The sequence below is a fragment of the Oncorhynchus nerka genome, linkage group LG16 (genome assembly GCF_034236695.1).
Source record: "Oncorhynchus nerka isolate Pitt River linkage group LG16, Oner_Uvic_2.0, whole genome shotgun sequence".
Taxonomy (NCBI): domain Eukaryota; kingdom Metazoa; phylum Chordata; class Actinopteri; order Salmoniformes; family Salmonidae; genus Oncorhynchus; species Oncorhynchus nerka.
This window is the reverse complement of record NC_088411.1, coordinates 17,657,293-17,681,633: the sequence shown is the minus strand read 5'-3', so window position 1 is coordinate 17,681,633 and position 24,341 is coordinate 17,657,293. Positions and strand designations below refer to the sequence as shown.

The window sequence follows — 24,341 nt, the reverse complement described above, 5'->3', positions numbered from 1 at the left end:
TGATAGGGATAGGTGTGACCACCCCTGAGAAAAACAAGATCACTGTGTCATGGGAAAAAATGAATCCCACCTCTAATTTGTGTTCTCTTTAACTAATGAGATTATGTATTTTCATGTATTTTCACATTTTGGTTATTCTATGAGATGATCAATTGCTTGAATATGTACAGGCAAAGGAAATGCTACCGTTTTCTAAACGTTCTCATGTGTAAGTGTACGAAAACCCCACCTTCAGCTCTCACTCAGCCCTTTCAAGCCCCTTGCAGGTATTGATTGGTCATGCTGGTCAGCTGTACCAACGTAAAATGATATGATTGACATATGCTCTTTTTCATACACATCAACAAACAGAGCACAAATATAGTCATTACAGAAGAGTATTGTCTGTTTAAAAAAATATGGATGGTTTATTTGACCCTACTGCAACAAGCATATAATCCATCACCATGTTTTTCAACTTCTCATATTAGTCAATAGAACACAGTTTACATCCAAATATGAACAGTGGTATATTTTTTATCAACACATTCGTTCACTTCTCATTCTACAAACATAGTTGAAAAGACACACATTATAGTATTCATTTATCCTGTCAAATACTTGGTTAAGTGGGTTTTCTAGTCTGAACTGATCACGAAACGGTGGTGGTTTATAACTTGTTCAGAATCTACTGAAAACATTAGACAGTCTAATACAAAAGCCAACCAGTATGGACTGGTCCATAATACTGCCTCTAGAATTATAGCTTATTTACAATCATCTATGAGCTAGCCATCACCGAACAAATTTATGAAAGAAAGAACAGAAACAGAGTATCTCATTAATTGATTGTGCTTTTTAAACCCACTAAAACCAATTCTCCATTTTGTAAAAATGGAACACTTGTCTCAGACTGAGGCACCAATAAAAGTGCTAGTAACGTTAGTTTTGATTTATTTCTAGATCTCACTACAGCTATGCGTAAGACTGGCGTTACAAACGGTAGTTTATATTTATATATTTATAAAGTTGTTACAGGGCCGTCCCGGTTTCATCACCCGTGGTTGTCTTGTCGTGTCTTTCAACAACACTTGTCTTGGAGACATCGATTGGATCAGTCCTTGTGTTTTACCATGCAAAGCCCTTTAGAGTTGCGGTAGAAGTTCAAAGAAGAAGAGATTTGTGTTGGACGGTTGGACAGAAAGGCTGCCTGAGCCTCGGTATTCTCATATAATCAATGTCCCCTCATATGGGGGAGCTGGTGCTTAGGGCATAACAGGAATAACAGTAGAGTAGTTTGCCAATTTCACAGCACACTACCACAGCTGAGCCATGTTTATCTGGAGTCAGTCTTTATGGAGTTTGTGTCTACAGAAGAACTCCAGTCTATTACAATACAGTACTTGGTTCTGGTGATGTCTGGAAAGGCAAAGAGATGAGGGTATTATCTTTTGATTGACTTAGCAGGAAACTAAGCTACAGAGTGTCATGTCCCACCTTACAAACAGTCAGTCTCTTCCCATCCCTTTCCCCACACAAACATAATCCTTCCCATACTAACGATTAGCTGTTAGCGAGTTAGCATTACCCGTTGCGTCACTCCCAAGCTAGCCGTTAGCGTGCTAGCCAGCGTTAAACAGTCACTTCGGTCTTGCTGCCTGTGCGATAGTGCTGCTGCTGCTGCTGTTGCTGTTGGTGGTGGTGTTGGGGGATGTAGTGGAGCTGCTCCACAGTGTGGGTCCTTCTAGAGGCAAACTGCTGCCTCTTATTAGTCGTGTGGTTCATGGCTAGAGTGTTGGAGTGGGCCCCTTGTCCAGGTCCTGGTCCTGCTCCGCCTGCCACTCCTGCGTTGTTCGAGGCACTGGGATGGGAGTGCATTTTGGTCATCTTGTAGCGGTCCATGAGTGGCGTCGTGGGCATGAACACGTCCGGGTGCGAGATGGCGTGCGACATCGACTTGTCGTTGTTTCCCCGGAAACCGCCGGACACGCTGCCAACTACACCACGCTTTAGCGACATCATCATTTTGTCCGGTGAGATCAGAGGATCCTGAGATAGCAGGCGGTCTTGGGAGTACAAGCGGTCTTGCGAGTAGAGGCGGTCTTGGGAGAAGTGGCGGTCTTTAGGGTACATGTGGTCTTGCGATTGTAACAGCCTGTCTTTGGAGTACATGCGGTCCTTGGAGTACAGCCGTTCCTGGGACATCAAGCGGTCCTGAGGAAGCAGGCGTTCCTGAGACCTCAGCCTCTCAGCAGACAGTAGCTGCTCATCAGACAGGATTCGTCCTCCATGCTCGGTCATCCCCATCCCGTAGGAGATGCTATAGTCTTCCTGGGGGCCTCGGTGTGGGGACAGAACCCGGTCCTGAGACATGGCCCTTTGGACTCGGGGAGGCCTCTGTCTCCTGGGGGCCTGCTGGGCCTGGGGCTGCTGGGGTGGGGCCTGGGTCACCTGGGGCTGGGGGGGCTGGCTCTGGAGCTGCTGCTGCTGCTGCTGTTGGAGGAATGGATGAAGATATAGTCAACTCTTGATATATTCAATGGCTTGGGACTTTTGTAAATGCATGCTCTGAACAGGCACCACTGCATAACAAAATGCAGATTTATACAAATATGTAGATGCAGTACTTGTTCCTGGTTCATTTTGATGACGTGTAAGGGCAGGGTGCTTCTGGCTGCCAGGTCAGGGAGGTGACGCTTGCGGGTGTAGTAGTCGTCGACGTCTTTATCCGCTGTGGAGAGACAGAGGGAGACAGAAGAGGTGGATTAGGAGAGAGAAAGAGGGAGGGAGAAGGTAGAGAGAGAGAGTAGGAGGGAAAGAGAGAAAAGGGAAGTAAAGGAGATTGAATAGCGGGTCTGAAGGGTGCTCCGAGAATACGACAATCCTGGCCCCATCTGTGATTTTACCGGCGTTTCTGGCTGTGGACTTTCCAAAGGTTGCGTTAACAAACAGTGTCATACTGCATACACCACACAAAAACGTCATACACAAAGGCTATTTGAAAAGACGCAGGATCACGTAACATGGATGAAAATTCATCTGCACGTTCATGTATTAACAAATCGAACATGGATATGGGTTGTGTCCAAGAACAGGTCTAGAGATATGTGCATGTCTCCAGATTGTCTTGGCAGGATGTGTGATATCACACCCTCACACCTTGTATGTGTTATAAAGGAGACTCACTGGGAACCATGCATCAACCATTAGTCATACGTACGGATTTGACATATTCAGACACACACAATCTCGTGCGCCACACACACACACACACACACAGATGTACAGTACACACATGCTCACATACAAACATCCTGTCAAACTAAGATGTAAAGAATATATGTTTCATGGTCACATACACCAGATAGGTGCAGTGAAATGTGTTGTTTTACAGGGTCAGACATAGTAGTACGTCGCCCCTGGTGCAAATTAGGGTTAAATAACTTGCTCAAAAACACATCGACAGATTCTTGACTCCAGTATCCGAAAACAGAGACTTTACGGTTCCTATCTACCTGCCGCCCATGACTAAGTAAAGCTGCGGCAGAGATGATATATATTTATATATATATATATATATATATATATATATAAAAAATGGAAACCTTTGAAGTTCACACCCAAAAAGACATCTGTCTTCCTCTGAGTCTGTTCCTTTTCACTTTGGCTTTGAACGTTTTACTGCTAAAGTCAGATGGAGATGAACTTTCATAACATGAATCCGTTAATAATATTCATTATTCATAAATTGAAAAATAAAACACCTCTCCAGAATCCAGAGAACAATAATACACCATTGTAGAATAGATCCAGCTGTATAAATGATGGACACAAGGCTTCTAATACACCTCAGGCTGATCAGTCCTTTCACACAAATGTCAATTATGACAGGGCGCTAAAAGGGGATTGGCTAATGCGAATTACCAGATGAATAACAAAAATATACATATATATATATATATATATATATATATACTGTATAGGCTTTTAATTGGCATGAAAATTATGTGTGTTATTAAATAAATTTGCCTAAATCAGTGAAATATACATCTCCTTAATGAATAAAAGAGCAAATAAAAGTAAGATGTCATCATTAATTCTAATAGATGAATAGATTTGAGAAACATGTACTATGCATTTGAATTCCCTATGGGGAAGAAGGCAAGGCCAGTTCAGGCTGAAAAAAAATCATCTGAAAAAGGAATGAACGTGTTTGCAGAGACACACTGTACGCTTTACTTTCAATTTATACATCAATTTACATGTATTAGTAGATGCTGAGATTTGCCATTTCATTATTCCAATAAAGGAAATGCGTCTCTATCTCGCCTCTGGCTCTATCCTACATGATCTATCAGTAGAAAGATGCCTTTTGGCTATTTGCTGCTGCAAATGATTTGCTTTGGAAGCAGATAAAGACAGTCAGGCTGGGCTGGCACTGCCTGAGGACAGTGTTAGGTTTTTAACATGGCAACAACATTCACCATGCATTTTGTAACATTACTTATTAAGACGATTTCCCAAGCACTGACATTTCCCATGCAATGACATAGCATCTTCCAATCAATATGCAGTCCAATATCTATTAGACAATAACAAGCACAGGAGACACCTGAGACAGGCACATGTATAGCGATTTTGACCCACTCTAGAGATAGCAAGCACTGATGGGATCAGATCCTTCACTTTGGAATACATTTTATGGATTTCAAGTCTGCCCATTAGACCCTGTAAACTCAATAGGTGCTTTTTTTGGTTGAATAGATCTCGTATTTGATTCAGTGTGAGTGCGTGTGTGCGTGTGTGTGTGTGTGTGTGTGTGTGTGTGCGTGTGTGTGTGCGTGTGTGTGTGCGTGTGTGTGTAACAGCACCGACTTTAGACACACCGACTTTGAATTGTAGACTACAATCGATTCAGATCTCTCCCTTTAGTCCCATGTGGCTCAGTTGGTAGAGCATGGTGCTTGCAATGTTAAGGTTGTGGGTTCAATTCCCATGGGGGACTAGTGTTCAAATGTATGCACTCCCTACTGTAGGTCCCTCCAGACAAGAGCATCTGCTAAATTACTCAAATGTAAGTAGGACAGCCATGATGCAATTACACAAGCCTTAAGGAATATTTGTGTTCTGCTCAATATGATGAGATGAACCCCAGCGTAGTACACTGAATCAATACAGAGCTGCAACTAGAGCACAGCACAGAGCTTAATGTGGTTAAATGCTCACACTGAGAAATGGTGGCTGCTGCTTTTCTAAAGAGACATCTTTAAAGAGAGAGAGTGACTGTGTGGTGTATTGGAATGGAATACCAGTGAGGTGTGGTTTTGATGAAGTTATGGAGGGGCATGTTTGATGTGTGTATTTGTAATTGTCTGTCCCCTCTCATCCAGGCACTCTGTTTATGCCTTCAAGAGTCAGCACATTCTGGAAAGGTTGTGAATGCTGATACACTGAATATTAGGACCCTTTCAGAAAATGAGAATCTAGCCTTTCATTTTGACGTATCCCATCACTACATTTTAAGGGGCGTGTGGTATAATCCTTCATAAACGTAACGAGTCGAGTGTAGACTTTTTAACATGGCAGAGTAGGCATTAACTTATGCATTAGAGTTTTTAACATGCCAGAGTAGGCATTAACTTATGCATTAGAGTTTTTAACATGCCAGAGTAGGCATTAACTTATGCATTAGAGTTTTTAACATGGCAGAGTAGGCATTAACTTATGCATTAGAGTTTTTAACATGCCAGAGTAGGCATTAACTTATGCATTAGAGTTTTTAACATGCCAGAGTAGGCATTAACTTATGCATTAGAGTTTTTAACATGGCAGAGTAGGCATTAACTTATGCATTAGAGTTTTTAACATGCCAGAGTAGGCATTAACTTATGCATTAGAGTTTTTAACATGGCAGAGTAGGCATTAACTTATGCATTAGAGTTATTAACATGCCAGAGTTTAACTTAACATGCCAGAGTAGGCATTAACTTATGCATTAGAGTTATTAACATGCCAGAGTAGGCATTAACTTATGCATTAGAGTTATTAACATGCCAGAGTAGGCATTAACTTATGCATTAGAGTTATTAACATGCCAGAGTAGGCATTAACTTATGCATTAGAGTTTTTAACATGCCAGAGTAGGCATTAACTTATGCATTAGAGTTTTTAACATGCCAGAGTAGGCATTAACTTATGCATTAGAGTTTTTAACATGCCAGAGTAGGCATTAACTTATGCATTAGAGTTATTAACATGCCAGAGTAGGCATTAACTTATGCATTAGAGTTTTTAACATGCCAGAGTAGGCATTAACTTATGCATTAGTTTTTAACATGCCAGAGTAGGCATTAACTTATGCATTAGAGTTTTTAACATGCCAGAGTAGGCATTAACATATGCATTAGAGTTTTTAACATGCCAGAGTAGGCATTAACTTATGCATTAGAGTTTTTAACATGCCAGAGTAGGCATTAACTTAGGCATTAGAGTTTTTAACATGCAGGTCATTCAGCGAGGCAGTGGGAGCTCTTTCAGCGTTTCTGCTAACGCTGGACTATGCTGTGGCGAGGACCTACTCAGTCTCTTGAGGGAGGAGTATCTGTTGAGGTCGGCCTTGACGGCGGCCTCGTAGGTGGGCGGCAGGTGGGACAGGCTCTGGAAGGAGCGCGAGGAGGACAGGTCGTATGGCTCCGTCTGCGAGGTCAGGATGCCACTCATCCTAGTGTTCTCTGGGGAGACACAGCAAAACAAACAAGATGGGAAATGGGCAGGCTTCCTAAAACATACCCGGAGTCAGAACAAAGGCAACGCTGGTAGAGCACAGCTGCTGAGGAAGGGAGGGAGGGGAGTGAAGGGAGGTGTTCATCTGACAGGCACTTGTTCAGAGAGCGTTTGGTGGAGTCTGGGAGGTGGGGGGTGGGCTGAAAGGAGAGGGGGGTTAGGGGACGTGGGTTGAAGGAGGCGGTCACTAGGCACTGTGGGATTGTTTGGCACGGAGGAGATGACAACGGACCAATAACAACACCACATCAAACAACGGATGTCTGCTTCAGAGTGACCCTGATTGTGACAGTTTGTGTGCTGTGATCTGAGGAGGATGGGGAGTGGGGTGGGGTGGGGAGAGGGATGGGGAGTGGGGTGGGGAGAGGGTTAGGACAGGGCAGCAACCCGCTCATCAGCCTGATGCGATGTGATGCCAGAGCGAGAGAGGGGCATACTGGGACTCTGGCCCCTCTCTCCCTCTATTTCTCTCTCTCTTTGCCCTTTTCGTCTCAAACTCCCCTCGCTCTATCTTGCTCCTCTCTCTCCTACTATCTCCTAGCTCCCGCTCTCTCTCCCTCTGACTACTCTCTTTTCCCTCCCTCTCTGCATCCCTCTCCCCATCTCTCTCTCCCCTTCTGGCTGTGAGTCTGTCACGCAGAGCAGTGGGCAGCAGGGTGCGGCTCAAGTCCAGGCTCCAGCGGCCAGATAAAAATAGAGGGATGGGTGACTGCTGCAGGAGAGAGTTGAAGAGGGGGGAGAGTTGAAGAGAAAGAAAGAGAAGTTTGAAAAGGACAGATGACAGCAGGGGTCCGGAGAGAACTGTGGGGGGTGAGATTTGGGAGGAGAGAGACCCAGCTGTGAAAGAAGTGTCTGCAATACACTCTCCACACAGGGAAAATAGACTCACACTGTGGCATGCTGTTAGCTACCTCCATAACCAGAAACACACGTCACTGCTAAATCACCACGCACAGTACAGCCACACCACGGACTATGTGGACAGGGGAAGGTACAAAGGCTAAGGGTTGGTGAGTGTGTGTAAGGGTGTGGCGGTGAATGGAAGGGTGTGTGTGTTAGTTAAATGTGGGTTTATGTGTGTGTGCATGTGTGTGTGTGTGACTTACCCCGCCTCAATGATCGGTGAGCTACCCCACCCAAGTGGAAAACAAACAGTTCAGAAACATGTTGATGGTGTGAAACAGCATTCAGACCAACCCAACCAACACACACCTCATTCAATGCCATCAGTCCAGCAATTACCTCTGGAATAAACCAACGACGTATATCATTTTTATGTATTCGGAACAGACCAAAATCTAATGTGCCTTTAGATATAGTAATAATGCACCTCATATGTACAAAGAGCAATTTTGTATACCCTCTTTAATTGACAGAAGGTCAGCAGTTGCTTCACACACAGAGGATAGCATAGGTTGCACTAGCTACATAGACCAGCCTTATCGGAGCAACACAGAACACGGGCATACCAAGCCCTGTTTATGTGGCTTGTGATCAAAGCGTGTTCGTTCGAAGTGTTGTCAGAATGGATTTCTCATGTTTCCCATAGAATTCAGGGGTATTTCATTTGTGGAACACTCGTCTGGTTTAGCAGTGTGTAATGGAACACACATTGAGTTAACACACAGGAGCAGATGCGTTACGACTACAGAATCTCCTTAAGACGTAGGGGAAGCATTGGAGGGGAAGGCTTCTACACAGGGTTGAGCAGACACTGAACATCAGCCAGAGAGGCCAATCCAATGTTAAACAAACACAAAGAAATTGTATTTTCTCTCCTTTTCATTCTTCTTTATCCTCGCCTCACCCTTTGTCCTTATGCAACCAGCACTCTTCCTCCTATCTATTCATCAGCCTCTATCCCCCTGAACCCAGCTCTTGTGAATGAATAGAGAACATTGGCAGAATAAAATCTGTAAATGTAATGAAGCTGGGGGTGATTTCCTCACAGAGAGCAGGGGTTACAGTAATAGCACTCCATCTTCTAATGACAGAGGAGGAACGTGTACGATGGTCGAACACTATAGCCGGGACACTGTGACCTTAAAAGGAGGTTCACTTGATGCACAGCCAATCGCATTTCCTTTTAGTAAGGTGATAGACATTTATTTGTTTTTATTCGCTCCGTTCAAAAGAATACATGGTCATGATGATGAAATATGACACTTCTGTGATTCTATCTTTAATAAAAAAGATATATTTTCAATAAGAGAATGTTAATTTTCAATAAGAGAAATTGAAGAGTAGGTTGGGATCAGTGGTAGCATATATTTGCGTCAAAAGAGTGTTTCAAAGTTAATTCCCCAAATCTGGGCTACATTACTTTGAGAGAATGGCCTGGTTTGGGGAAAAAAAAAGTGATTTAGTGACATTTATCTTTCTACAAATAACTGTGTGGCTCTGATTCAGCATCCACACTAAGTAATGTACTGGGCATGAATTCTAAGTAGTAGCCTATGCTAGAGTGGGTATTGGAACATAACCCTGTATCTGGATGCTAGTGCTGTTCGCTGTCCTTACCATTCTGGGTGCGTGTCGGGCTACCTAGAACCACATGGTTGTAGTTTTGCTGATGGGTACCTGTGAAAAGAGCAATGGAGAGGATCATTCAATGTGCATGAGATAACATATCAGATATCGTATCTGATCAAAAGTAATGACATGGTTAATACAAGCAGAGAGCTAGAATTGGCATCATTAAAGGGATGGTTCATCACGAAATAAAAGCTGGTCAGATGTTTTCACACTTCAAAAATTTAAATCAATCTTAATAATATTTTTTTTTTTTAAACATCGGACAAACGTAGATTCAGACATAGAGAATCCCTTTAACATATTCCAGCCAATGACATGGATATCATGGTGAAGCAAGATGGAGAGAAAACAGTAAGGAGAGAAAACAGTAAGGAGAGGAAGGGCAGGTAAAATAGGGGCGCGAGGTGAAAAACCGGGCGGGATGGAGAGGTGGAGACTCTGGGATCATTGAGGAGAATGTGCAGAAGAAGAGCTGCATGTACACTGAGCATGTGTTATTCACATACACACTGACATGGGACATGAGTGCCCTTGTTCTTTCAAAAAAATTGCATTACTGAAAATGAAAAAGACACCATAATAAAAATAGCAATATATCTGAACATCTCATTTGAGTTGGACCGTTCTTTGTGATATTATGATCCTTGGATTCAGACGTTTTGGGATGACAGTGAAGGTGAGAGCGCTTGGATGAACATGCTGTAGCATTGCACCCCTCGGCACAAGCCCCTGTCACTTAACCAACTGTCCATCCAGACCATGTGGACTGTTTTGGGCTGAAATGAGATGGCAGAGAGATGGTCCCTTTAAAGATCCCATTGTATTGAGTCAGGTGATGAATGGCAGCTAGTGTGTGTGTGTGTGTGTGTGTGTGTGTGTGTGTGTGTGTGTGTGTGTGCGTGTGAGTGCAGTGGTGGAAAAAGCACTACTTCAGTAAAAGGAAAGATACCTTAATAGAACATGAGTACATGAGTAAAAGTCTAAAAGTATTTGGTTTAAAAAAAGACTTAAGTATCAAAAGTAAATGTAAAAGTATAAACCATTTCAAAAGCCAGGGCCACACTCCAACACTCAAGACATCAAACAATGTATGGTTGTTTAGTTGTTTAGAGTCCGCCAGATCAGAGGCAGTAGGGATGACCAGGGATGAGTGCGTGAATTGGACAATTTTCCTGTCTTGCCAAGCAGGGAAAATGTATGGAGTGAAAACAACATTATTTTCTTTAAGAATGTAGTGAAGTAGAAGTAAAGGTTGTACAAAATATAAATAGTAAAGTACAGATACCCCAAAAAACGACTTAAGTAATAATTGAAAGTATTTATACTTAAGTACTTTATACCTGTGTGTGTGTGTGTGTGTGTGTGTGTGTGTGTGTGTGTGTGTGTGTGTGTGTGTGTGTTGTGTGTGTGTGTGTGTGTGTGTGTGTGTGTGTGTGTGTGTGTGTGTGTGTGTGTGTGTGTGTGTGTGTGTGTGTGTGTGATCCAGGTGAAAAAGCAACGATACTGTAGATAGATGGAAGACACACCGCCGACCGAGTGCCGCCACCGTTGAGACACATTCATTTGGCTGTGTGCTGTTGTGCCTGTTTAGTCATGCATTAGCAGTCACAGTGCTGAGAGGGGATAGATGACCCTCGTTCTCACATCATGAGTTTTAATATTTGTTATAGGAAGATAGAATGTGTCATCAGAGTAGGTGGGCGTGTATGTGCGTATTTTATTTCTATAAAAAAGTTTGGTTTCTGGAGAGAGAGACTGTTTGCAGACAAAGTGAAGTCACAGACGTGAGGGCAGGGTTTGGTTTGTGGAGAGAGAGACTGTTTGCAGACAAAGTGAAGTCACAGACGTGAGGGCAGGATTTGGTTTGTGGAGAGAGAGACTGTTTGCAGACAAAGTGAAGTCACAGACGTGAGGGCAGGATTTGGTTTGTGGAGAGAGAGACTGTTTGCAGACAAAGTGAAGTCACAGACGTGAGGGCAGGGTTTGGTTTGTGGAGAGAGAGACTGTTTGCAGACAAAGTGAAGTCACAGACGTGAGGGCAGGGTTTACTGAATATATGAATGTATTTAATGTTCTTGAAAAGCATCAGACTTAAAGAACACACACACGCACACACATGCACTGTGATCTCCATTTTAATTACATTGTGCCATAGCTGTAAAACCAAAACACTTTCCATTCACTTTTGTATCCACACACAGTGCTGACACCCCAATCACACCTTTGAACTTCAGGCTTGGCCCCACACTGTCAGTGCCCAGATAGAGAAAGCACTGAGACCTCCATAGAGAAATAGAGAGAGCCAGTACTGCAGAGCTCCCCATAGAGAAAGCACTGAGACCTCCATAGAGAAATAGAGAGAGCCAGTACTGCAGAGCTCCCCATAGAGAAAGCACTGAGACCTCCATAGAGAAATAGAGAGAGCCAGTACTGCAGAGCTCCCCATAGAGAAAGTGTAGACAGAGAGAAGTTTTGCTGAGTTAAGAGCCCCTGCACTGCACTGGGCCCTAATTAAGAAGGAAGAAGGACCAGTTCAATGATCCCGCTGTAATCGGGGGACCAATTAGTTGTGTTAGAGAGAGGCAACACACACACACACACCACAGCAAGCACATTGGTTCCTTGAAAGTTGTGGAAACTTATATTTTTTGGTTTCACATTGGTTGTGGGAACAAAGTCATACCAGTAAAATTGATTCTTTTTTTTTTTTACATTCTGAGGACAGAAGTGAACATTTAGCCTGTTCTGGGAACACTTATTTTTAGGTGGCAGGGAGGTTCAGAGAACGTGTTTGTCTGGTTCCTTGAAAGTTTTCCTAGGAGGTTTTCTAAAGGCTCTGAGACTGGAAATGATGTTCTTTTGAATAACTTCCTTCACTGAATGTTTCAATAGGACTTAATACCACTGCTAGCTTATTCCAAGCACAGATAGGAACCATGAACATGTATTTCCTCAGGCATTAATCATGCAAACACATTTATGTTTTATTGTGACAAGTCATCTTTGGGATTCAAACCTATAATCTTCTGTTCTCTATCCACGGAATTAGTCCACTGCGCCACCAGGATGGAGCCAGCGTGCCATGTTTTTTTTACACATACAAAGCTGTTCATTTGAGTATATTCAAACAGACCCCATTTCAAAGGAAACAAGCACTCATTAAGATCAGGTGTGGCCAATTAGTGGGCGCGGCCAACACACCTGAACACACTTAGGATAGAGAGAGTTTTGTTGATGCTGAGAACGGAATGTATATGTTTTTAAATAACATTATTACTAAAGTTTTCTTGTGGTTTTTATGGAAAGTGTTCTCATCATTCTAAGAAAGGAATGTTTGTTTTTAATAACATTATTAGAATGGTCTCTGAATGTTACTTACCCACGAACAGGACCAAGCCTGGAATGCAGAGGAGTGTCTGCGCCTCGATCTAGGTTGGGCAAAACTTAACATGGTGGTGTTTGCCTTAGCAATCTCACTGGAATAAAGACCTCCTCCATTCCTTTCATTATTGAAAGAGATTGTGATGTCTCACATCTCAAAATAGGGCTACTTAATGTTAGATCCCTCACTTCCAAGGCAGTTATAGTCAATTAACTAATCACTGATAATAATCTTGATGTGATTGGGCTGACTGAAACATGGCTTAAGCCCGGTGATTTTACTGTGCTAAATTAGGCCCCCACTTCCTGGTTACACTAGTGACCATATCCCCGCGCATCCCGCGGAGGTGTTGCTAACATTTACGATAGCATATTTCAATTTACAAAAAAAAAAGATTGCATTTTGCCTTTTGAGCTTCTAGTCATGAAATCTATGTAGCCTACTCAATCACTTTTTATAGCTACTGTTTACAGGTCTCCTGGGCCATATACAGCATTCCTCACTGAGTTCCCTGAATTCCTATCAGACTAGATAATATTCAAATCTTTGGTGACTTTAATATTCACATGGAAAAGTCCACAGACCCACTCCAAAAGGCTCTCAGAGCCATCATGGACTCAATGGGTTTTGTCCAACATGTTTCCGGACCTACTCACTGCCACAGTCATACTCTGGACCTAGTTTTATCCAGTGGAATAAATATTGTGGATCTTAATGTTTTTCCTCATAATCCTGGACTAACGGACCACCATTTTATTACGTCTGCAATCGCAACAAATAATCTGCTCAAACCCCAACCAAGGATTATCAAAAGCTGTGCTATAAATTCTCGGACAACCCAAAGATTCCTAGATGCCCTTCCAGACTCCCTCCACCTACCCAAGGACGTCAGAGTGCAAAAATCGGTTAACCACCTAACTGAGGAACTAAATTTAACCTTGCGTAATACCCTAGATGCAGTCGCACCCCTAAAAACAAAAAACATTTGACATAAGAAACTAGCTCCCTGGTATACAGAAAATACCCAAGCCCTGAAGCAAGCTTCCAGAAAATTGGAACTGTTTTGGCGCCACACCAAACTGGAAGTATTTCGACTGTCTTGCTGTATCGAAGAACCCTCACTGCTGCTCGATCACGCTATTTTTCCAACTTAATTGAGGAGAAAAAGAACAATCCAACATTTATTTTCGATACTGTCGCAAAGCTAACTAAAAAGCAGCATTCCCCAAGAGAGGATGGCTTTCACTTCAGCAGTGATAAAGTCATGAACCTCTTTGACGAGAAGGTCATGATAATTAGAATTACGTACTCCTCTTTAAATCTGCATATTTCTCCAAAGCTCAGTTGTCCTGAGTCTGCACAACACTGCCAGGATCTAGGATCAAGGGAGACACTCAAGTTGTTTAATACTATATCATATCTCTTGACACTTTGATGAAAATAGTCTTGGCCTCTAAACCTTCAAGCTGCATACTGCACCCTATCCCAACTAAACTACTGAAAGAGCTGCTTCCTGTGCTTGGCCCTCCTATGTTGAGCATAATAAACAGTTCCCTATCCACCGGATGTGTACTAAACTCACTAAAAGGGGCAGTAATAAAGCCTCTCTTGAAAAAGCCAACCCTTGACCCAGAAACTATTTTTAAAACTATCTGCATATATAAAATCTCAAATTCCTCCCCAAAAAATTATAAGCTGTTGTGCAGCGACTCACTGCCTTCCTGAAGACAAACAATGTATACGAAACACTTCCGTCTGGTTTTAGACCCCATCATAGCACCTAGACCGCACTCGTGAAGGTGGTAAATTACCTTTAAATGGTGTCAGACCAAGGCTCTGCATCTGTCCTTGTGCACATTCTTTTGGAGAGATTTGAAACCCAAATTGGTCTACACGGACAAGTTCTTGCCTGGTTTAGATATTATCTGTCGGAAAGGTATCAGTTTATCTCTGTGGATGGTTTGTCCTCTGACAAATCAACTGTAAATGTCGGTGTTCCTCAAGGTTCCGTTTAAGGACCACTTGTTTTCACTATATATTTTACCTTTTGGTGATGTCATTCGGAAACAATGTTAACTTTCACTGCTATTCTGACGATACACAGCTGTACATTTTGATGAAACACGGTGAAGCCCCAAAATTGCCCTCCCTGGAAGCCTGTGTTTCAGACATTATGAAGTGGATGGCGGCAAATGTTTTACATTTAAACTCAAAACAGAGATGCTAGTTCTAGGTCCCAAGAAACAAATGGATCTTCTGTTGGATATGACAATTAATCTTGATGGTTGTACAGTCATCTGAAATAAAACTGTGATGGATCTCGCGTTACTCTGGACCCTGATCTCTCTTTTGACAAACATATCAAGAATATTTCAAGGACAGATTTTTCCATCTTCGTAACATTGCAAAAATCAGAAACTTTCTGTCCAATTATGTAGGACAATTAATCCATGCTTTTGTCACTTCTCGATTAGGCTACTGCAATGCTCTACTTTCTGGCTACCCAGATAAAGCACTAAATAAACTTCCGTTAGTGCTTAACATGGTTGCTAGAATCTTGACTAGAACCAAAAAATGTGATCATATTACTCCAGTGCTAGCCTCTCTATACTGGCTTCCTGATGATTTCAAGGTTTTACTGCTAACCTACAAAGCATTACTTGGGATTGCTCCTACTTATCTTTCCGATTTGGTCCTGCCGTACATACCTACGTCACAAGACGCAGGCCTCCTTACTGTCCCTAGAATTTCTAAGCAAACAGCTGGAGGCAGGGCTTTTTCCTATAGAGCAACATTTTTATGGAATGGTCTGCCTATCCATGTGAGAGACGCAGACTCGGTCTCAACCTTTAAGGCTTTATTGAAGACTCATCTCTTCAGTAGGTCCTATGATTAAGTGTAGTCTGGCCCAGGGGTGTGAAGATGAATGGAAAGGCAACGAACCACACTTGCTGTCTCTGCCTGGCCGGTTCCCCTCTCTCCACTCTCCACTGGGATTCTCTGCCTCTAACCCTATTACAGGGGCTGAGTCACTGGCTTACTGGTGCTCTTCCATGCCGTCCCTAGGAGGGGTGCGTCATTTGAGTGGGTTGAGTCACTGACGTGATCTTTCTGTCCGTGTTGGCGTCTCCCCCACCCCCCGGGTTTGTGCCCTGTGGGAGATCTTCGTGGGCTTTACTCGGCCTTGTCTCCGGGTAGTAAGATATCCCTCTAGTGGTGTGGGGGCTGTGCTTTGGCAAAGTGGGTGGGGTTATATCCTGCCTGTTTGCACCCGTCTCAGGGTATCGCCAGACAGGACCACAGTGTCTCCTGACCCCAGTATTTATGCTGCAATAGTTTATGTGTTAGGGGGCTAGGTTCAGTCTGTTATATCTGGAGTATTTCTCCTGTCTTATCCGGTGTCCTGTGTGAATTTAAGTATGCTCCCTCTAATTCTCGCTCTTTCTCTCGGAGGACCTAAGTCCTAGGACCATGCCTCAGGACTACCTGGCCTGATGACTCCTTGCTGTCCCAGTCCACCTGGTCCTGCTACTGCTCCAGTTTTAACTGTTCTGCCTGCTGCTATGGAACCCTGACCTGTTCACTGGATGTGATACCTTGTCCCGGACCTGCTGTTTTTGGACTCTCTCTACCGCACCTGCTGTTTCTAACTCTGAATGATCGGCTATGAAAAGCCAACTGACATTTACTCCTGAGGTGCTGACTTGTTGCACCCTCTACAACCACTGTGATTATTATTATCTGACCCTGCTGGTCATCTATGAACTTTAGAACATCTTGGCCATGTACTGTTATAATCTCTTCCACGAGTGCAAGACTGGCTGGACTGGCCACCAGTCCTACACTGGTGGCCAGTCCAGCCAGAAGAGGACTGGCCACCCCTCAGAGCCTGGTTCATCTCTAGGTTTCTTCCTAGAGAGGGAGTTTTTCCAAGCCACCGTGCTTCTACGTCTGCATTGCTTGCTGTTTGGGGATTTAGGTTGGGTTTCTGTTCAGCACTTTGTGACATCGGCTGATGTAAAAAGGGCTTTATAAATACATTTGATTGATTGATTGATTAATAAAGTGTTTTTTTTATGGAAAGTTATAACATTCTCGGGAACAATTTTAGAACGACTTTAAATAGAACCATGAGGGAACCTGTAGGAAACTTTTTTGCTGAAATACTGAAATTACAACAGAAGAACGTTGTTGTTGTTTTTAGAACATTCCCAATGTCAAACCAGTTGGAGAATGTTCCTACAACTACCAAAATGTAAATTAAATGTAACCAAGCAATTTGTTTATGAATGTAGCTTGCTTGGGGTTAGGTAAAAGACCCAGTGTAGTGAAAAACATGACTTTTCTGGGTTTTAGATGATTTCCAAACTGTGAGGTAGGAATAATACTGTGAAATTGTGAACCTGTTGATAATGCCCTTTTAGTGTAAAGAGCTGTTTGAAAAGACCGCCTGAAATTTCAGCCTGTTTTAGTGGGAGTTTGGCCTGCCTGGTGACATTAATAGACCAGTAAGAAAGAGAGTTCCAAACCTCTCTGTCAGTAACAGCCAGTTTCCAGTTTTCCTCTCTCCACTCCCAGACAGTCCTAGCAAAACCCTTGCTTGAGAAATTGCTCTTGCTAGGAAGCTTCAATTTTACCAATTGAAAACAATCACAGTAAGGTACTTCATTGTTACCCAGAAATGTTTTGATATTGAGATAAAAATGGCTGCATTGGCCCCTTTAAAGGAGGGACGGCAAAATAATGTTGGATTTGAGTCATTTTAAAGACGCCTGCCTATTAGCTGTATCAGTTATTGGTTCTGCCAGCTGAATGAGAAGGAGAGAAGGAGATAAGCACAGGGACTGAGCATATAATTACACTGTATATTGATTATTCCTGATTGAGAGGTTAACCAGGTCTCCAATCTAAATTGATAAAATGGGTATTTTGTCTGTCTGCAACTTGATGACGCAGCTGTGCACTTTGTCTGTTGCCAGTCAAACAAAATGAGATGATAAACCCAGATTTATGCCGGCTTGTGTGGTTCCGTGAGGTATTTTTCCTCCTGTAGGCACATATTGCATCATATTAATATTAATCAGTATTTTCACACCTGATACAGCACATGTGAGCCTGCATATTAACACCCAGATGGCTCAACACTGACTCACTATCCTGACATAACATATCCCATCACACAAATCATGACATCCAGGAATGTGGTGGTGATAAAACGGTGGGTAACGTCAGTGGAGATAAGTGGTAAGTTAACACCTTAACACTAATGCTAACCCAACTAATAGGGCACAATTGGTGCATAAACACCTAGTAATGTATAGCCCACCAATAAATATCTTAGCATGACTCTCCTTCAAACTGGATGCGGCAATCTGAGCACATTGTTAAAGCTCAGGGCTTAAGAATCCTTCTAAACTTCCCATTAATGTTAATGACATCCTGTGAGAACACTCCAACCTTCAGTAATGAGGACACTCCAACCCCCAGTAATGAGGACACGCCAACCTTCAGTAATGAGGACACGCCAACCTTCTGTAATGAGAACACTCCAACCCCCAGTAATGAGGACACGCCAACCTTCAGTAATGAGGACACGCCAACCTTCAGTAATGAGGACACTCCAACCCCCAGTAATGAGGACACGCAACCTTCAGTAATGAGGACACGCCAACCTTCAGTAATGAGGACACGCCAAACTTCAGTAATGAGGACACGCCAACCTTCAGTAATGAGAACACGCCAACCTTCAGTAATGAGGACACGCCAACCTTCAGTAATGAGGACACGCCAACCTTCAGTAATGAGAACACTCCAACCCCCAGTAATGAGAACACTCCAACCCTCAGTAATGAGAACACTCCAACCCTCAGTAATGAGAACACTCCAACCCTCAGTAATGAGAGCACTCCAACCCTCGGTAATGAGGACACTCCAAACCTCAGTAATGAGAACACTCCAACCCCAGGTAATGAGAACACTCCAACCCTCAGTAATGAGAACACTCCAAACCTCAGTAATGAGGACACTCCAAACCTCAGTAATGAGAACACTCCAACCCTCAGTCATCAGTGTTCCCTTTGAAAAGAGAAAAACAGAAAACAAACAAGGTCATCAGTGAGCAGAGGGTGAGCAGCTGTGTATCTATCCCCTATCCCCTCTCTCTCCTCCACCCAACCCAGAGATGGGTCCCTAACATCCCCTCCAGAGCCCCTCGGGGTGTAGCAGAGTTGGTATACGCCAACTCTTCTCCTTTCCTCCCAATACAAAAGACCGTTCGGAAACACAGTCATGCAACAACTTCCACATTCTCAGGCAATTTGAACCCTTTCACTTATAAATTTTAGTTTTGGGATGATTTTGGTTATCATAAGGGTATCATAATTGCCTGACTGTCTGACTATACAATTTCACTTAATATGAGTGAAAATGATAGGATGACATTTGGTGTAATTGCTCAACCCCTGCCTGATCTTTTCGTTTTAAATAATGTGCAATGACATTTTCACAGATGCATCTTCCATTTATTTTTCAGTATTTGAATAAACACGTGTGTATGTACATGCGCCTGTGCGAGAGGGTGTCAGACCAGGGGTCTCTCTATCCTATTGGCTTTGTTGACATCGAAACACTGCCAACACATCTACCCTGCCCTTCTCGCCCCCTCTCCTCCCTCTCTTTTCCACCTCGCCGCGCCATGGGGCTGAGAGCCACTGTGGACTTGGCATTTAACAACTGACAAAGAGTGTTAACATTTAATCGCTAAATGTTAACTGCCAGCTTGACTCAGTACGGCGGGCGGGGAGACTTTATTTGACCAATGGATGGAACTTCTGTCTCGTTCTGCCTCCCCCTCATCCCAACTGTGGAAACAGCTTATTTCTGACCCAATTGTGGCACCAGCGATACTGGTTATGAAGTTATATCTACTGCTGCTGCCTCCAAATGTAGACCTATACAACTCATTTTAGACTCAGTGTGCCTAAGTCTCTGGGTGTTAGACTTAAGTACAGCCAGACTTTTATAGACTATAGGCTAATCATTTAGAACCTGACCTGGATTAACTGGTAGAAGACTATGCCAGCTGATGGGATAATTAAAGTCAGTGGGGCAAACATATTTTGTTTATAAGAGGTAATCATATACAGTAGCCTACAGGATATAGAAGGGCTAGTAGTATTAGCCTGTTCTAGAATGCCAGTAACACATGACAGAATAACAGTAAGAAGTGCCCGTTGTCATGTAAAAATCCTCCCAGCGTGAAATAGTTCCCAATCGTTCTGATTGTGTTGTGATTGTAACGTCATGTTGTAAAACTTCTCCCAGCATGAAAATGTTTCCAGTTCAATAATTGCACGTGCGTCTCTTTACGTGGATGGCTGAGCTTGTGTGGATGTTTCTCTCACACCCTCCCGTAGTGCCAACGTCTTTGTAATCGCAAAAGATCTCTCCTCACATCAACCCTCGGGACATTGACGCGCGAGTCTGGGTGTTTATATGCTGACCTCACGCCTCAACAAGCTTCAATACTCCTGGCCACCATTGATTGGCAGATGTGTGAAACAAATGTGCGTGCCCACAGAGCAGTTGTTCAAGGTCGAGGAAGGGTGTGAGAGAAACATCCGGGCTGCGTTTCAAACTCATTAAAGATACACCCTCGTCCACATACCCTCATTCCCTTGGGGGAATCTCCGCGGCCATATTTGTCGTCGGTCCAAACGATTAGCCAAGCAAGGGAAGTTTGCAACGTAAGCCCCTCAGCCCTCGTTTTTAATGGAGTTTGCGAGTGTACAATTGTGGTCACTTCGGGGCCTGAAACACCACATAATTCAATTCGCGATGATTGTACATCCGCTAAGAAAAGTCTGCCAAAACATAAAACCTCAACGTCAAGATGGAGTCAGCATACAAGTGTAAGTAAAAAACAAATGTAAATAAGTTAGAAATGGTGCTACTAATGCACAAACACATCTCGTAAAAGTAATGATGCTTTTGTTTGGTTAGCTTCGGAAATTGTAGAAATAAAACATTTTCCTTCTTCAGAAGTTCCAGCTAGGCCGGCTAATGTTATTTAGCTAAAAAAATTGCTAGCTATCATACAGTAGGTGTATATTTAAGCAATAAGGCCCAAGGGGGGGAGGTATATAGCCAGCATACCACAGCTAAGGACTGTTCTTATGCATGACGCAATGCGGAGTACCTGGATATAGCCCTTAGCTGTGGTATATTGGCCATATACCACAATCCCCTAAGGTACCTTATTGCTTTTATAAACTGGTTACAAATGTAATTAAAGCAGTAAAAATAAATGTTTTGTCATACCCATGGAATACGGTCTGATATCCCACGGCTGTCAGCCAATCAACATTCAGGGCTCGAACCACCCAGTTTATAACAATATATTATATATTTAATGAAAGTAGACATGCAATCATAATTGACTGTAGCACATATAATGCACCCACAAGATACCGGTGGCTGAAAACACAATCATCGCAGGATGAACGAGTGACGAATTTACGGGCAAGGGTGGTCCATTTAAAAATCATTCCTCCCTCGCCTCTTTCCCAGCAAGTGTATACTCATCATACGTCATGATACGTCATCAGAAGCATCCACCTCATTTAAGGGCTGAGGGAAGAGGGTGTGTCTGCAACATTGAAGGTCCCCAAGAACAGTGGCCTCCATCATTCTTAAATGAAAGAAGTTTGGATCCACCAAGACTCTTCCTAGAGCTTCCCAAACTGAGCAATCGGCGGAGAAGGGCCTTGGTCAGGGAGGTGACCAAGAACCCGATGGTAAAATGTTCACACTGGGAGAAATTTTACAGCATGACGTTACAGTCAGAACGATTGGGGACTATTTCAGGCTGGGAAGATGTTTACATGACAGGTGGCAGGTAGCCTAGCGGTTAAGAGCTTTGGGCAAGTAACTGAAAGGTTGCCGGTTCGAATCCCCCGACCGACTAGGTAAAAAATATGCAAGATACTGAACCTTTATTGGTCCTGTAAGTCGCTCTGGTTAAGAGCATCTGCTAATTAACTGAAATGTAAGTGCCAGTTTTAGAATGGTAGCGAGCATTCCATTGTCAGCGTCTCATCTCTCTCAATAACGCAAAGGCATTTAAGGCTCACTTGCCGCTATAAATGCCAATCTCTGGTGACAAATGTGTGTTCATTTAGCAATATGATGGACGCTGAACAATCATCTACCAGAGTGACCCTGTGTTGTCACATTATAAGACTTTTTTTTCTTTTCTTGTATTCTAGACCTCCGAGGCCAGAGTTTCGCTGACATTTATAGAGACCTTGAGAGACCTCACAGTCTCTCTAGACAACGCAGAAGATAATGATGTTCACCACTATGTCTTGGCCTCCTCAAATCACATGGGACCAAGAAGAATAGACAATATGTCAGGATTCAGTAAATGGAAAAAAATACCTCATCCTCATATTTTCACACCACAACTGTTCCGTTAGAACTATACTGATCAGAAAATATAAACGCAACATGCGTACGAAGTTACTGAGTTGCAATTCATATCATTGAATGTATTAGACCCTAATGAATGGATTTCACATGACTGGGCAGGGGCGCAGCATAGGCTCAGCATAGGCCACTCACTTGGGAGCCAGGTCCAGCTAATCAGAATGGGTTTATCCCCACAAAAAGGGCTTTTGACAGAAATAGCCCTCGGTTTCATCAGCTGTCTGGGTGGCTGTTCTGGTGGACATTCCTGCAGTCAGCATGCCAATTGCAAGCTCCCTCAAAACTTGAGACATCTATGGCATTGTGTTGTGTGACAAAATTGCACATTTTAGAGAAGCCTTTTATTGTCCCCAGCACAAGGTCCACCTGTGTAATGATCATGCTGTTTAATCAGCTTCTTGATATGCCACACCTGTCAGGTGGATGGATTATCTTGGCAAAGGAGAAAGGCGCACAAACAAGGATATAAACAAATTTGTGCACAAAATTTGAGAGAAATAAACTTTTTGTGAGTATGGAACATTTCTGGGATCTTTTATTTCAGCTCATGAAACAAGGACCAACACTTTACATGTTGCATTTATATTTTTGTTCAGTATAATAAAGTAATATCTCTCTCTGTGAAAATGATTTTTTACATACCAGCTCCCTCGTAGTCCTTCAGACTGTTGGTTGTGAGGACAGGAGAAGGGTTGTAGTGTCGCTAGCAAGGATAAGCACAGATTTATCTGATGTCTTCTTTAAGTAATAAGAAGTAACATCATTCAAAGCTGCCTTTATCCGTACCTCTAGAGAACTCCTCTTGGTATGTTGAGGGGACTGAAAGAGTCCAGGAGCATAGCACATACAAACAAACAAACAAACAAACATACATACATACATACATACATACATACATACATACATACATACATACATACATACATACATACATACATACATACATACATACATACATACATACATACATACATACATACATACATACATACATACATACATACATACATACATACATACATACATGGTATAGTACAGTAGCTAGGACCTGGGTATAAATAGTATGTTTATCCCTTCAAACACTTAAGCTGCACTTGGTTTAGTGGAACCAATTAGATAGTCCCGAAAGTGCCAACAATACCAATCCAGTGCGCTGGGTGAGCTAAACCAAGCACACTTAATGTATTTGAGAGAAAACACTGTTTTGACACAGGCCTGATGGTACAGTAGGTTAGGAAAAGACAGACAGTATGGGACAGCTTGGGCTTATTAAGGCACAACAAGATGGAATAAAAAAACACTTTACTTGTCAAGTCAACTGCAATGAAAATCATCAAGAGATTTTCTCATTTCCATTTCCACTAAGATCATCTTATAGCCTACTAATAGTACTTTAAAAATATATATTTTTTACACAATAGCTCATCTTTTGATTGCCACTTTGTGGTCAGGGGTCACTGAAAGTGCCAGTATGGGTTAGTTGTGCTTGAGATTTTCTCTTTGGTTGATAGACCTTGCAAATCCACTGTGGGTGATTTTAATTAAGGAATTAGCTTTTTCAAAAGTTTCACAATATGTTTGAGATAATTCAATAAGACAAGATAAACTCCTCATCTTTGCAATTGACTCGACACTGATCTAGATGGTCTGCAGCGAATGTACACAAACAGATGTCACACATGATCCACCACACACAGTGACAGGAGCTAGAGGTCAAAGGTTAAAGGTCAGACAGAGGTCAAGGAGAGACACAGAACACTCAAGGTAAAAGTCACCGCTCACCACAGATATAGGATCAGATTACCTTAGCCCCAATCCTAGCCTAACTATTAGGAAGTTGATATAAGCTCTGACCGTGTATCAGTGGTTAGGAGCAACCTTTACCTATTCCACACACAACGGCCATTCCTACCATGGTGGCTTTGGGAGCGGACGGGCCAATGCTTTTCACCTAGAATACAGAAGGAACCAGGCACAGTAAGTAGTGGAGAGGACAGAGAGTTTACAACATATCAAACCAAGAGAGGAGAGCCAGATAGAGCAACAGAATACAGCTGAAACATCAGAACATATTATATATTTTCTTTCAAATGTCACATTTGCCAATCAAATAAAGACATGGTATTGTACAGATCACTTCATATGATCACATAAGTAGAAATGAATGCGGGACATT

The 24,341-nt window shown here is 42.8% G+C and overlaps 1 protein-coding gene across 1 annotated transcript; it reads right to left on the bottom strand.

Moving 5' to 3' along the window:
- Positions 1-388: 388 nt before the first annotated feature.
- LOC115144134 (protein shisa-6-like) lies at positions 389-24,112 on the bottom strand. Its single transcript, XM_029684896.2, has 6 exons — positions 24,078-24,112; positions 9,283-9,342; positions 7,869-7,889; positions 6,558-6,710; positions 2,607-2,710; positions 389-2,472 (listed from the first exon to the last, which is right to left on the bottom strand). Exons 4-6 carry the CDS (start codon positions 6,697-6,699, stop codon positions 1,612-1,614), a joined length of 1,107 nt encoding a protein of 368 aa, XP_029540756.2. The 5' UTR covers positions 6,700-6,710; positions 7,869-7,889; positions 9,283-9,342; positions 24,078-24,112; the 3' UTR covers positions 389-1,611.
- Positions 24,113-24,341: the final 229 nt, after the last annotated feature.